The following is a 16,553-nucleotide window of genomic DNA, read 5'->3' as shown; positions in this document are numbered from 1 at the left end:
CAGGAATAGTCAGTGCAGCCCAACCTTTTATAATTTTTAAAAGGCATATTCAAAAGCACAAGGAATGTGTTCAGTCCACTTTTAATGAGGGTATTGCTTTCCCAGACATTTACTCCTACTATGCAGCATCTCACCTTCACCTTCTAAATGAATGGTGTTGCACACCATGGGCCGACTCGGCGTATGCGACAGAACGCTGGGCGATGCCCCACTTATGCAGTTCTTATAAAAATAATAATCCACATTTGTAAAGCGCAAACAATCACCTTTAAGGGTCTCCAGGCACTGGGGGCCGTCGGGAAGATTAAGCAAGCTATTACCCAGAGTCACACGGTGCTGGGCTAATCTGCCGCAGGAGCCGGGGATCGAACCATGATCCCCAGATTCCAGCGCCAGTCGTCCTGGCCGCGGCGTCACAGCTCTCCCTTATATGGCGGCAAGATAGGCAGTAACATCCCACAGGCAACCCAAACGGTGTTCGACTGTGGAAACAAACATTGGAGCCGATTGGATGGTTGGCCCGATTAACTCAGATGATTCTTTTATAGGAGGGATCTTTATGACTCAGGTGGCGTCCCTCTCTGGATTCCGGCATTGGGATGCCATCGGCATCTCAATTCTAGGGGATATCACACACGACTGAACTCTTAAATCCTTTGAGGAACTGCAGAATGATTTTCAACTGCACCGTCAACAACTGTATAGATATTTTCAAATACTTCACGCCATAACTCCCTATTTAAAGGGCTTGCTGGAACTGCCAGAATTCAAACCACTAGAGGGCAGATTATTGATGGGGGTCCTGGGCAATCATAAAATATGGCAAGTATATCAGACACTAGAGACACATAGTAAGTACCTCCACACTCCCGGCCTTGAGATAGACTTGGCAGGAAAACATACCCACAATGGACAATGACAATAGGACCGAGGCTCTGATGGCCCCAATTGAAGCGGCGCTATCGGTCAGGTTGCACCTTATTTAATTGAAATTCCTTCATAGAGTCTACTGCACAAGATGTCGCTTATGGCGCATGGGAGTCATTGCCTCGCCGCGGTGTCGAAGGTGTGAATTGGCTGACGGCACCTTTTATATGCAGTCTGGGAGTGTACGATCTTGACGAGCTTCTGGACTGGGGTCATGACATGTTTGGAGAGGGTGCTGTCATGGGAGATCTCCTGCCACATAAAGACAATATTACTTCACAGTACAGATAGCATTGGAGGCAACAGATATAAGAGGCACTTACTCTTTCTGGGCCTAACCCTGGCTAAACGGATATTGCAAGGTAGTGGCGAGTTGTGTCCCCGCCCACAATAGGAGCCTTGAAGTTGGGAATGGACCATTGCATGGGGATGGAAGTAGTGGTGTCCCAAGCAAGGGGGTGTCCACAGAAAAACACAAAGTTTTGACAGAGATGGACACACTACAGGGGTATTGTTTTGGTACCAACACAGTCAGTAGATTCCCTTCTTGACACACAGGTTCGACAGTTTAACGAACGATCATGAATCCCCCGGTCCCCAAGCATACACTAACACACAGGTGTATTCCCTGAATATACCTCATGAGATTATTGTTCGCGATGGTGGGGGCTGTCGTCCTGCAAATTATATATCAGCATTGTGGAGGGTGGGTAACAGGGTGTTACAGTGCTGTACTATTTTGTTTGGCCATGTTGGCCACTATGTAATATGCAAACAAAATCAAACAAAATGTGTCATGGAAAAGCACCTGGAACCCGGGATATTTTAAAGATTTATACATTTAAAAGCAAAATTCTATCCTAGTGCATTCAACATGAATAGTAACTATTACATAAATCAACAAAATAATGTCAAGAACGTTTACTAAAAGAGTGGATAGCAAATAATAATGTACTATACTGGTGATATTATAAAGCTTTCTCTATATTAACTCCAAAATTACCTTCTCTCTTTAGTTATCAAAACTAACCATAGCATCAAGAAAAGATGCTTGATTAGAGTTTCAAAGATGGTTCACAACTGGATAACTCTCCTGAACAATAGTACCAATGTTCAGCAAAACAGGGTCTGCTATTTTCGTCTACGTCGTCAGCAGGCAGGTCAATATGCCCGCAGAGGAAAGGCTAAATGTGACTCCCAGTAACCTGTGAAGGAGATACAGTTCTGTATTACCTGTCTCAAGTCTCTGGTACAAAGTTCCTCTCTATTTTGCAACACTATGTCCTTAGTTTATATATTTTATCTGGTCATGGTTGAAGCTTTCCCAATAAACAATTCGCAGAAAAGGCATTGGCACCATTTCAGCGGTGTACCAAACCTTGAGGAGGGGGCCCTGCAAAGCACATGGAGGGGTCCCCTTGCATTCCGGACCCAGAGAGGAACTCTCAAACAAGGTGCCTGCCACCCCTGACAGTGCTGGAGGCAGCCACCTGGAGCTCGGGCCTCACCCACACCGCGGGGCTATTCTTAAGCCACTTACATTCGTGAAACCAAACTGTTTACAAACAAACAACTGCGAAAAAAAGTATCTGCTTCTGTGAAACCTTGTTCATCACTTAAAAACATTCAATTCCATTCCTACACAATAACATACATTTATATTGAAGTAGACTTGATAATTATATTGTAATGAATAAAAGTGCATTTCATATTTGCCATTAATATACAACTGGCCAACACACAATTCAATAAAGGGGATACCTAAAAGAAAAAATGTATGATAATTATAACACAATGGAACATACAAATGATGCATGGTGGACTCAAATCAAAATGGTCTATTTCAGCTGTCTTGCACCAAATGAGTCGATACTGGGAGAAGGGAACTGCAGGCTACATTCAAACTTCTGGGCTCACAACCACTAAGTAATCTTGAGTCAGGAAACGAGGAATGTTCCTTTCGTTAATGGAAACCAGGTAGGAACTCATCTCAAACGTCTTCTGGAAAGTACTACCCTGATCTATAGAAGGTGATCCATCCCTCATTGTCGTGATTCTTCTTGGAAGACCTCTACAAGAGAAGTCTTATCCCGAGCTAAGACAAACTATGAACAAATATCAGCTAAACCTAGCTCTCATATTTCATTCAATCTGTTGGAAAATTCACATATAAAGTAGAAAGTTAATGGTATTGGACCTAATTTAGAAGATTTTTCCACATGATTTCCAAGGCACCAGACACAATCAGTCTCGCAAGCTGTTATATGGGCATCCACTGGTGAAAGTGAAGAACAATAAATCATCATGATGAAACATTGTGTTTTCTAGAATTTTGACACTGCGTTAAAGGTCTCAAACTATTTTGCAGAGGTTTAACACAATGGTTCGTTTGACAGTATTATATATAGCAACCTGCTTTCAGTTATTTAGACCGAAACATCTAAAGTCAAAAGTTTTGAAGATATAATATCTAGACCAAAACATCTAACCCAAAATATATGTAATTGCCAACATATCTAAAACTTAAAATATCTAAGAGCCCAAACATTCACATCCATATCATGCAATTAAGGTAAATAATACTAGTGACTGGTTACAGTTATAAATACCTAATAATTTATATTTTTACAGCAAAATATTGAAGACAAACGGGCCGAGTAAGAGTCTGCCGATCCTACAGCAGACGGTTCAACACGCCTTCTGCTGTAGGACCGCCAAACCAATGGTGCGATCGACTACCAGATAAGGACTTCAATCCTGGTTTAGCGAGCAGTCTGACAGAGGCAGTCTGTTAGGCTCCTAGAAGGTCCTAACATGCATCCTGCTGCTCTTAGAGCGCCGACTGCACCTTCCTGCACTGTGTGGCATTCAGGAACTGGGGGTGCAAATCCAGAGGCAAGCATCCTCTTGGCCCTCAGGTGGCAGGGGGTCATAGTTGCCTCACCACCACCCTTTTCTTGGCAGGGTCATTGCCATGAAAAGGGTGGTGGTGAGGAGACCCAGAATATGCTTGGTTGTGCCGCTGCAACACTGTCAGCATATTTCTGCCTGGGACAGCTGCATGAACGCCACAGGATCCTGCATCCCTGTTGGTCGCGGCAGTCTGATTGTCGCAGTTGTAATACTGCAGGCAGTCCCGCATTGAGTCGATGGGCGGTCTATAATCCTACTCAGGACCTACTCTGGAATATTTTAAAATACATATGTAAGGCGACAGTGGCTTGAGTATGGACTGGGGCCCCTAGGGGATTCTGTATAAAGCAAGAAATAGGGGGATAAAAATTTTTTAAAAAAGGTCAGCTGCTCAGCAGAGTAAGTGTACAGAGATTCAAGGCAACCTATCTCAATATCCAAGCAGACATAAAACATTTCTCTTGTGATATCAACATACTGTGATTCAGCTCAACAGGGGGTGGATGTATGCCCATTAGTGTAGGATGATAGGGCTAATTAAAGACACTACTGTGCTAGATACCTGGAGTCAGAAGGCAGAGCAAACAAAAAGTGGACCCTAACATGTTCTAGTGTGACACGAGCAGATATGCAGGTAAGAGGAATTCAGAAAGAGCAGAGAAATCAGGCAGGGTGATTAAATATGGGCCACTTTCTTGTTGAGGCATTGAAAACGTAGGTGAAATGATGACTGCAAAGGGCTACGGCCTGATTCACAAAGTGTTTTACTTGTGAGTTAGGCGTCGAACTTATTTCTGACAAAGGTGCTAATACACGTCACTTTTCAGGCCTAAGTCACACCTTCTCAATGAAAAAGCCTTGTGAATAAGGAACTACATTATCTTACATCCTTTCAAAAAGAATGAGCCGGTGTGCTCACATGCCACCGGCTCAGTGATGTGTTTACTGAGAAGTTTGCGCCTCCTAAACCCAAAAGGAGGCTGAAGTTGCATTACATATGTAAATAAATATATCGTTCCTCTTAAAGTGAAGACACAATTATTGATAAATGCATATATCTTTAGTATTTTTTTCACAAGCATTCCTTCTATGGGTAACCCATCCGTCATGGTGTGAAACATTTTCCATGAGCCTGCAGAGACCTTTAACGATTGTTTTGTTGTTTCATGGAACAATTTCTCAATACCCAGTACATAATTAACATAATTTTGATCACAAAAACACATGTTAAATGGGAAAGTATAGAGCTGAGTAACTGAATCAGACAATCTATAATTCTCAAGAGATATGGGCCATTCAATTAATTAGTTTGCTAAACAACAATTACTATAGATTAACAATAAAAAGAGTACCTTGAATATGATTGCAATTGGTATATCTTCTGATAAGGTATTATGCCTCAGATAAAATCTTCCTTGTTTCACAGCAATATTAGTCCTGCTCTTTTTCTCGTGGGTAGAACTGAGGAAGAAAAGCATTTTAAACAAAAAAGTCATCCTCAATTGTACTTATACTCGGGCTTTATACCATAGACTTGCAAAATACGCAATACCACATTTACAAATCAATAAAGCGATCATCTATGTGGGTTCTTAACAAATGAGAGTTGTGGGTCCCTCATTACATTATGAAAACCACTAGACAGAATTTTCCTATAGCCACTAAAACATTTTGAAAATGTGTTTAAAGTGCAGCTATAAGCAGTAGCAATAGACAAGTGCTTTGTCATTTCAGATGAGATATCATACCTGTAGAACATAAGCCAGTGGTCTACCTCCTAAGTAAGGGTGGGTGTAGTTCGCGAAGTAGCGCTACGCAAAGTGCACTTCGCACTACGCGAACTTCACGTAGCACTACGCGAGCTGCGTTGTAGCATGTTCGCACTGTGCAAGATGTGTTTTCAATGATTGCACAGTGCGGACAAGCATCCGGCACTGTGCAATCATTGAAAACGGCATCTTGCACAGTGCGAGCTGTAGTTTTCTGCTGCTCGAGTAGATTATTACTCGAGCTGCAGCTTTCTCAACGCGAACTGGTAGTTTCTCATTGAGAGCGGTCGCGAGCATGCGCAACCACTCACAATGAGAAACCTTACCTCCCGGTGTTGAGAATCTCGCCAAGATGTCATTTTGCTTGCTCGCGGTCGCGAACATGACGTTCAGGACCGCGAACAAGCAAAGAATGAGCGCTGCACTACGCGTGTTCGCACTGTGCTACGTGCAGCTCGCGTAGTGGGAAGTTGCGCAAACTTCGCAAACTCCGCGTGCGTAGCGTAGTGCTTCGCCCAGGCCTACTCCTAAGCAATGGTCGACCAAACTGAAGGAATTCATTTACGGGCAATCAACACCACAAACTAAGATGTCTATGTAGGACATTCAGTACATGTGTTATGACCTGAGGGCTTGGTCAAAGATGTAAAAACAAATTTGTTTTATGCAGTGATCAAAAAGCATACGGGTCCCTTCAATGCTAATAAAAAGTTTCAGAAGACTGCAGCTGATGTAACATAAAAGCAATAGGTTGTGCCTGCGTGCACATCTCCATTTCCACGAAGACATCAGCTGTAGATCAAGACTAAAGAACGGCCTCTCAGTGGAACGAATTCCACTTTTTACCTTTGCCTAGCTTGTACGTTTTCTACATTGGTTTGTTAGGGTAGGCTCTTGATCACAACTAAAGCACCTCACTAAGACGAGGAGATGCTTCAATCACTCTTCTTTTTCGGACAATCTTTTTTCCCTATTCAGTCTTTACACGGTGACCTTTTTCATGTAACATGTAATATTCTAACAACATTTAATCCAATTATTGGCGATTAATCTACTTTTCTTAGTACTGCGGTCACAATTCCTACTCACCAGCACTTTTTGTGTTCTAATTCCTCTATTTATGAAACCACAGAGGCCAAGATTGAGTTAACTTTGAAGACAGACGTGAAGGTAAGAAACAATAGTCAGGGCACAGAACACCAATTCACCTCGCTTTCCAACACACCTTTATGCTATTCTATTAATATAGCACAATATATCTATACTACTATTATAAAGGAAGAACTTTGAGGCTTTGAGGCGGGTAAACTCGGGAACCACAGCGCCAATCCACACACCCGATACATCGTTGTAATTCTCAGGGTGTGCAGATGGACATAGGCGATATAAAGTTAAAAAATACATTATATTTAAAAAATTCACATTATAAAAAAAGTAGTCCTCTCGAAGTAGCACTGGCCGCGCCCTGCGTGCTGATGTCTGGAGCGCGGGGAGGTGCGGTGTCCAGGAGCGCTAGGAGGAGTGGCGGACATGGCGCGGGGGAGGAACGGTGATGAGCGGCGGATATGGCGCGGGGGAGGAGGAGAGGAGCAGCGGACCGGCAGGAGGAGCGGTGACTAGCGGCGAGGAGCAGTGAACTGAGAAGCGGCAGTTCAGGTAAGGCTCCGGGGGACAATGTCGGGCAGGCGGGGGTCGGGGCAGGCGGGGGACGGGGACTTACACCAAAACAGAAGGAGGAGCGGTGAACTGAGGAGCAGCGGCTGAGGTAAGGCTCCGGGGGACAATGTCGGGCAGGCGGGGGTCGGAGCAGGCGGGGGACGGGGATTTACACCAAAACAGAAGGATAGAATTTAGATCGGCTGAGGTAAGGCTCCGGGGGACATTGTCGGGCAGGCGGGGGTCGGGGCAGGCGGGGGACGGGGAGTTACAACAAAACAGAAGGGTACAATTTACATCGGCTATGGAAAGGCTCCGGGGGACAATGTCGGGGCAGGCGGGGGTTGGGGCAGGCGGGGGACGGGGACTTACAGCATCTGCCATGGAGATTTATGCAGAGCGCCTCAACACTGGGCCTTTGTGACATCCGGGGGACAATGTCGGGGCAGGCGGGGGTCGGGACAGGCGGGGGACGGAGCGGGCGGGGGCCCGGGCTGCTGGGCAATGACGGGGCAGGCGGGGGTCGGGGAAGCCTGATTGCTCCCGGACAAGGTCGGGACGGGCTGCTAGTTTATTAATACAGTGTAATTTACAATGTATAAAAAGTATCACAATGCACTACTCCCCATACGTTAACTGTTGGGAAAGCATTTTGCGCATTTACGTACGCAGCCCACGTAGCTAGTAGATGTCATTGTAATGTTGCTTGAAGAAATGCATCTTCAGCTTCTTGCGGTAATGCATGTGTGTTTTTGCATTTCTGATGTCAGTGGCAATGTTGTTTCAGCACCTGGGGGAAAGATGGACAGGTTAATTACCTTCGACAATGCTCTTTCTGGTGAATACTCTATCCAACAACAGATTCCTCACCTTTCAAATATCCCTAAGCACCAAGCTTGATCTAAAAACATTTTCAGCATAGTACCTGCGCTTTGGTAGGTGGCATTGTGAGGCTCTGCCTCAGCCTTCATTGCAACAGTGACAGCTGGAGCCTCGAGTTAGTATCAACCGAGCACACTGACGTCAGTTTCTTTCTTGACACTGTCTGCGCCCTCAAGGAGCTCAAAACAAATTATTGTGCCTGTGTGCAGAGCTCCAATCTGGGACCTTTCAGATGTGGAAAAAAAGGAATTCCTCAAAACGTGGAGGTGGGTGGATGGTGAGGAATCTGCAGTTAGATGTAGTATCCACCAGAAAGAACGTTAATGAAGGTAAGTTACTTGCTAGTCTGACGGATACTTCTAACTGAAAATGTAATTTCTTTGGACAAGATGCCAAATTAGAGTCTCATTCTGGTAATAAGTCTGTGGAATGACTCAAACTAAAAAGTCCTGCAGGATCGAAAGGCCCTTCCCAGCACACTTGGCTGTCAAGGCAATAATGATTTGTGAACATCTGACAAATATCCAGGACATGCACTCCACATGACAGCACAGTGGTAGCAGTCTTGGCCCTGGTGGTATGGGCCTTTAATTCTTCTGGAGGCTGCTTCCCGACCAGCACAATGATGCAGAGGACTATCCACCAAAATAAAGTCCTCTTCTGGTGCGCCATACCTTTCTTTGCCCCAGAGAACCCCACAAAGAGATGACCGTCCACCTAATGGTCTCTAGTAACATCAATATGAAAACTCGGCACCCTTTTGAGGATCAAATGAACTTTCACCTCCTCTTTTGAGGGGTGAGGCAGAGTAAAATCTGTTGGAAATTTGATGGGCTGCCCAACATGCAAGGCAGAAACAACCTTCAGTAGAAAGGCCGCTCGAGTCCTCTGCACCAGTTTGTCAGTAAAGAAGGTGATGCAGGGCAGCTGGGCTGACAGAGCCAGAAGCTCCCTCAGATGACAAGATAAAGTTATTGCAATTAGAAATACCGTCTTGAGCATCAGGAGACGTAGAGAGCAGCTGTGCAAAGGTTCAAAAGAAGTGCACACAAGAAAAGTAAGGACCAATTTCTAGATCCCAGTGTGGCATCACAAAGGGTAGAGGAGGCAGCATGAGGATCAATTCTTTGAGAAATTGAATAACAGGTGTTTTGAACATGAACGGGTGGTACAGTACAGGCAAAATGCCGAAGGAGCCAACAGACCGCTTTCAACTGTGATCACTGCAAGTCCTTGCTGGTCAGATTACAAAACAAACAAGAAATCTGACAGTTTGGCCTGCAATTAGTCTGCCTCACGGGTGTCAGGCAAAGCCACAAATTTGCCCTAGCATCCAGCGTAAACAGACTTTGAGTAAGGATGCATGGCTACAAGAATGGCATTGACTACTAAAGAAGGAAGATTAAAACGCAGTCAACTGCTGCCGCTCCCTTTTCCTGCATGGAGATATAGACTGAGCTTCTTCTGTGACAGAAGATCGCCCTGAAGCAGCAAGAGAGTGTGTTGTAAACTCCAATGCACAAGAGTGTTGACACTGCACATTCTCAACTGCAACAAAGATCATCCCAGGGTTCTCCCCATTGCTGGAAGACACCCTGTGCCACCTTCCGGTGTAACTACCATTGGCGGCCGCTACACATGGCTGGCTGACTTCGTCCGCCTTGATGTTTAAAGATCCTGCCAGATGTTGTATAATAAGGGAAATGCTATGACAATTCAGCCAGTTCCAGATGTGCAGGGCTTGCATGCACAGGGCACTGGACCACACAACACTATGTTTGTTGCACTACCACATGTTGGTGGTATTATCTCTGAAGATGGGAATCAGCCGTTCCTTGATGGATGGAAGGAAGATTTTCAACTTCAAGAAGACATCCCACAACACCAACAGGTTGATATGGACATTGGTCTCCGGTACAGGTCAGAGTTCTCTGATCGCCACCTTTTATAGATTACCTTTCCATTCCCGGAGGTGACACATCTGTTACCACTATTAGCTCAGGGTGGGGTAGGGAGAGGGGTCTTCTGAAAGTCCAATTGCAGTTAAGCAGCTACCACTGCAGATCTTTTGCAATCTCCTTCAACACATGGATGGAATCTGACAGGTTCTCTTGGTGCTAGACCCACTGAGGCGTTAGACCCACTGCAGAGCCCACATATGCCATCTGGCATGGAATACAAGCAGTATGCAGGCAGCCCATAAGCCAAGAAGTATCAGAGTCGCCCTTACTATGACCGAGGACCAACGATGAAACATTGGGATCTTGCCAGAATGTCCCGGACTCCTTTTGTCCAGTGGAAAAGCCAGAAAACACACTGTATCCTGATGGCTACGATGAAAAGGAGTCTCAGCAAAGGACTCCGGCGTTACTTCCGCACATCAATTGTGAATTTCAGAGATGTAAGAAGGTTCACCGTCATCTGGAGGTGGTCTACGACTGCAGTGGCAAGTCTGCCTCCAACATCCAGTCGTCGAGGCAGGGGAAAACTGGTATACCCAACTTCCAAAGGTATGCCACGATCACCACCATCACCTTTGTTAACACCTGAAAGGCACAGGTGAGTCAAAAGCCCACCTCGGAAACTAACAATGCTTGTGGCCCCCATTGAACTGCAAGTAGCGCCTGTGGGTCCAACTCTACCATCCGGTCTCCGGGATCAATGGCAGATAGAACTTGGGTCAACGTGGGCAGGTTGAATTTGCCCTTGCGCAGGGAAAAATTGAGAGGTCAAAGATCTAAAATAGGACAAAAGCATTGACCCTTTTTCAGCGCTAGAAAATTACAGGAGTAACACCCAGTTCTGATCTAAGAGGCCCCTTTCACCGCAATAGCAAGAACTTACTGCATCAAAAAGAACAAATGCTCCTCTGAAAGCTGCTCGGTATAGGTGGAAGAGAGAATGGGACAGAAAGGAAAGACAGGACGCAGCCATGTTGGAGTTTCTGCAGGACCTACAGCTTGGATGTTCTGCTTTTCCCCAGTGGAGAAAAAAGGCTGATTCTGCATCCCAAACATCAGTCCTGCACTGCACAGAGTCATGGCCCACACCTAAACACCAGAGACAAACCATGTGAGGATCTTTCTCAGACATCTCCTTGCGACAGTCCCTACAAGGTTTTAACTCCATGGTTTTAGGAGGTGACATGTTCCCTTGCACACTGGAGAGATTTGTTTTTTTTTAGAAAGCACTCGTCAACTGATAATAAAAGGTGAGAGTTTGCTCAGGATCCATGCATGTATGCACTTAAACAAAGAAACTGACATAAGCACGATTGGGTGGTGCTTATATGCAGCTCCAGCTGTCACTTACAGGGAGTAGCGGGGTGCGCAGGAGCTACCCTAAAAAATCCTCCGGATCCAGTCTAGCGCCTGGGGATATTGTAAAGGTGAGGGATCTGTGGTTAGTTATCCATCAGATGGAGAATGTACGTTTTGAGATGTTTCCCCAATGTCATGGTCTCTTGCAATATGCTAGCTCTTGGTGGTTTCCTGGGACGAACAGTTCCTTGGCCAGGTAGGAAGGGATGTTGTTTCTGACTGCTCGTTATGTAGTTTAGCTGGTCTTGCAATGATAAGGGCCTGGCGGGAAAGCTAATGTAGTTACCTGAGTAGGGATAATGTAATCAGTCTTCTTCAAGCCCATGATGGAGCGTGCCACAGCATACATGATCCCTTTTAGGTGTGCCAGAATTGTGTCTGGAAGGCCACTGAACCGAGGTGCCTACACCCAGGTGGAAGACAAGTACGGACTTGCACTGTTGCACTATTTTTGTTTTTTTATTAAAGTTTTCAGCACATAAACAGATACAAAACAATATGTAATCACTTACTGCATGTAATAGAAACAGGTCACACTGGTGGTACAGTAATAATAATGCCAGTGCAATCCTATCCGCCCAGTCACCACTAAACTTCACCTCCTGTTTCACACTACACTTTACATCACGTTTGGTGTTGACATTAAGTTGTAATAGGGCCCAAAATGTCCCTTGGGCGCGACAGCAGTGGTAGTTCCTCAACAAATACGTCTAATTGTTCCTTGCAGTAAGACCTATCCAGTAACCATTGTTTGGGCTTAGGCACCGATCTTTTACTCCAGTGCATGGCCACGCTACTTTTTGCCAATAGTAGTGCCACGGCTATAAATGTATGATTCGTAGGTCGCAGCTATTTAACTAAGCCAAGTAAACCAATCAGGGGGGGGGGTCTACGTGTTCCAGTACCATGGCTGACCGGTCTGTTTCTACCTGTATCCAGAACTGCTGAACCGGGCGCACAGCCAGGCCACATGATGGAAGTATACTTTTAGTGCCCCACATCTCAAACAGTTCGTGTCACCCTGCAGCCAACAGTCTAACAGGAGTGTAATACATCTGCTGCATGTATTTGAAGTGGATAATATGTTGCACTGTTGTTTTTAAGTGGTTTTCACAAAGAAGGGCTTTAACTTTGTTTATGAGAGAAGCCTTCACAATGCTGTTTTGATTTTGTTTGTGATGTGTTCTTTAAACCTGCGGCCTCCAACGAGGCTGGGATTTTGCACTGATTATCAGCAGGGGTGTGACACCACCTCTGGCTTGGGAGAACTTCGCCGGCTCGCTCTAGAAGTCAGAAATGACTTTAAACTGGCCTGCACCACACAGCCCCATCTACCTGAAAATGTGTGAGATAGACTAGAGATAAATATCGCCGCCTCCTGGAGATCCAGAAAATCAAAAAGACCAAGAAACAATTAATTCAACTGCTATTTTCTCACATTCATAAATCTCTTATGTATAACGTTGTAATGCTATTTCCCTTTGCTCGTGGACTATTTTCACGTATTCATAGGCTATAATGTGTATGTTCTGGTTATATGTCTGGCTAGGTCTGTACTATACAAATATCTTTAATAAATCGGTTCAACCCCACCCAATCTGCTATTGCTTGGAAGTGTTGGCAAACAAGAAGAATCCAGTCTTTGTCGAGTTCGTAGATGCTTGACATCAATGTCTGGGTTGGCATAATGGAGGTTTAGAGTCACTGAATGTCACTGGAAAAGGACAGTTTGAGGTGCTGTCTGGATATTGATGAAACGTGATGCCGTTGTTGTGATTACGTATCTGAGAGATCTACTCAGAGGGTGCAAACCCCAGGCAAGTTCCCATTGTGAATCAGTGCATGGTGCTCGATTGTGTCGAAGGTCAGTCACAATTGAATATAAAAATAATAAAACTCTAGTAATAAAAATACTTCAATGTCAAAGAAAATTGTAAAAAAAATCTGGGACGACTGTAATGAAAAAACAAATGTCTGCCGTGATCCGGTATTCTTTTAATAGAAACTACAGGATGCTGGAGTCATTTAATTTTAGGTATTTGAACAAAACTAGGAAGTTCCTTGGAGATATTAAAGAGAGAGGCAGATGACTGGTCTGTGCACATAAATGTCAAAAATGGGGAGAGGGTGTCTCCCACTTTAGAACCTAGGACTCTCACACGCCCGGCTGAGTGTCATGCTTCATCATAGGGCATGCTCCTGGTCAGGGCACTCTATGAGGGGCTCTTTGTCGGAGATCTTTTATTGCCAAAGCCGTTTAGTGCAGTGCGAGTATGGGGCCTCGTGGTGTAGATGAGTGTAAAGGGTGTGAGGGGGGACTATAAAATAGGAGTCAGTGGTACTCCAAATCTATTTTAATAAGCGAGTCCACTGGTTACAGGTAAAATGTGGAATGGCACACCACTGATGTGATGTTCAGCGGTGGCCACAGCATAAAGGTCAACGTGTTTCTTGCCTAGGTTGTCAAAGCAATCAAATGGCAATTCTTCAGGACCAAGAATAAAATAACTATCTACTCAGTGTAAACCAAACACTCAAACAACCTAACAGTGAGGTACTTTGTAGTAATACCAACCTAGAAAACATAATGATATACATCATTAAAAATCCTCTAAAAAGACAGCATGCAATAGAATATTAGTCAAGCTGTTAGTAAAAAATCCTCTGTGATAGGCGCAGTGAAAAGGAAGAAATTAGTGGCAGGCATGACAAAAATGGGCACCATATTGGAACGGTGCTTAACCGCTAGAGACTTAGTTACTGACAAAAAGGCAAATAGCAGCCGGCAGGGGGCTGAGTATGTGATGGCAATGACATGGTTGCATTCAAGGCTAAAACAAGCGTGTGGGCCACAATAGGTTCACAAATGTGCTAGAAATCTGAGCACAGTGTGGATGCCATATTTGAGTGGGTATGGTGGGGGATGTAAGGGCATTTGCTAGAGTTTAATAAAAACAAGACTAAACAGGCAGAAACACGGGTATACCACAAATGCATCAGTGATCATGTGGCAGCCGCTTTGTAATGCAAACCAGGCCACCCTAATGGTCACGTCGGACAGGTAGTGCGTTGTTCATAGAAGGTTTGTAATAACAATGTAGATCAGGCCACGGTGGACATGTAGTGTATAAGTGATGTGCTATAAAGGGGATAATGACAAATCAAGCAGCAGGGGATGGTACAGTGAAATGGAATATTGCATACCGCAAGTTTGATGTCGGGTATCCTGGATATCACAGAGACAGGGATGTTGCATGTAAATACCAGATGGATGTATACTGTCAAGGGCCATCTCACTATGGTTGTAATATGGCCAAAGTATGTTATGTTATGTTATATGGGGTTTTAAAGCACGCACAATTACTACTAGAGTATCCTGGCGCGGAATGAGGTACTCAAGGCCAGAGGGTATAGAAAAAGAGCAGAGATTAGAATGCTGATGTAAACAGATGAGTCTTAAGTGTTTTTTGAAAAGCAGGTAATTTGGGTTAGAGCGGAGGGCCAGAGGAAGAGAGTTCCAGGCAATGGCAGCTTTAACACCAATGGACTGACCTCCTAAACTGCACCAGCTGGGATTGGGTGGCGGAGCGCAAAGGCCGATTAGGACGGTATAAAGAGAAACGTTTACTCAGATAAAGAGGGCCTTGATTATAAACGGCTCTGTGGGCGAAGATGAGTAACTTAAAGATCATTAGTTGCGCAACTGGAAGCCAGTGCAGGCTGCACAGATGGTGCCGGACATTGGTTCGCCTGGAGATGTTAAACAGGAGCCTGGCAGTCGCATTTTGAATTATCTGGAGACGATTAATCAGATAAGCCGAAGAGCCGCACAATAGGGCATTGGCATCGTGATAGAATAAGTGCTCTAGCTACCGTTTCTCTTGCTGTTCTGGGAAGTAGAGGAAAACATTTTCGAAGAGCCTTAAGAGTCCCGAAACAGTCACACGTCAGTTTCTTAATGTGGGCCTCAAATTTTAAGTCCTCCCCAAACCACACCCCCAGATTTTTAGCTGGGATGTTAACAGAACTGGGGGGTGGAAAACCAGCAGGCCATAGCGAATCTCTGAAGTGTGTTGGAAACTGCCAATAGAGAAAAAATTCAGTCTGGTCTTCGTTACATTTCAACTGGGCGGAAGCCAACCAATTGAAAACAGAAGAAAGACAGGTCTGAACCAAGGCAGTGTCTAAGTCCTCATCAGGCCAAGTAAACAGCAGCTGTGTGTCGTCTGCATAGGCTATTATTTTAGCACCCAGTTGTTCGGCTAAAATAATCAGGGGGGTCAGGTATATATTAAATAACAACGGACTCAAAGTTAAACCCTGAGGCACCCCAGTTGAGAGAGGCTTGGCAGATGACGATAAAGGAGATAGCCAGACCTGCTGAGACCGAAAGGAAAGAAAGGAGGTCAGCCACTCAAGAGCCAAACCGGTAACACCAATGGCTGACAAGCGTGATAGAAGAAGCTGGTGGGGTACCGTATCGAACGCGGCAGAGAGGTCCAATAATATTAGAGCCGCTCTGCCGCCATTGTCACACAGTTTCCTGGGGTAAGAGAACCTGGTACTGTTGTAACGTATCTAGGGCTCTAGTGTAATTATCCCGATTCATGCCCTATATAGGTATAACTTATCATATCCTTATATAGGCATAAGAATCATAACCATATTTAGGCACAGCCAATGCAGTCCAAATACGGCATGGCTACTTCCACTAAGCTCCTAGAGTACATCGAGTTCTTGAAGACAACCAGCTTTCAGCAGTACGGGAATTCCCCCTGCTTCAGTATTGATTTGTCCCAGAACTCCTGGAGCGTGTAAAGAACTTAGAGTTCTTAGTGACGTTATTATGTCCACCCTTACGTCAAACTCGGCACCTTCCAGGTATAAATATGCCCACATCTGCCCTAGCAAACACACAGTGGTTTTGGAGCAGATCAACTAACTACTTGCCCGATGCCCTGCTGTATGCGAGTGCCGAAGGAAGCCGACCCTCCCGCTGATGCTCTGAGAGAGAGACTGTCTTTTCTCCTGCCGAGAAATCCAGCTCCAGTGTTTCCCTGCTACCCTTGCGGGTTACTGGAAGATC

At 45.0% G+C, this 16,553-nt stretch overlaps 1 protein-coding gene across 1 annotated transcript in view; it reads right to left on the bottom strand.

The window, feature by feature from the left end:
- Nucleotides 1-16,553, bottom strand: part of POLR3B (RNA polymerase III subunit B) — a 1,027,565-nt gene that overhangs the window by 715,200 nt on the left and 295,812 nt on the right. Inside the window, exon 9 of the mRNA XM_086921773.1 lies at nt 5,193-5,301. Within this exon, the coding sequence (XP_086777899.1) occupies nt 5,193-5,301 (109 nt within the window). The remainder of the gene's footprint in view (nt 1-5,192; nt 5,302-16,553) is intronic.

The sequence above is a fragment of the Lissotriton vulgaris genome, chromosome 1_1 (genome assembly GCF_964263255.1).
Source record: "Lissotriton vulgaris chromosome 1_1, aLisVul1.2, whole genome shotgun sequence".
NCBI classification, from domain to species: domain Eukaryota; kingdom Metazoa; phylum Chordata; class Amphibia; order Caudata; family Salamandridae; genus Lissotriton; species Lissotriton vulgaris.
The sequence above is the reverse complement of the archived record's forward strand: the minus strand, read 5'-3'. Positions and strand labels throughout refer to the sequence as shown.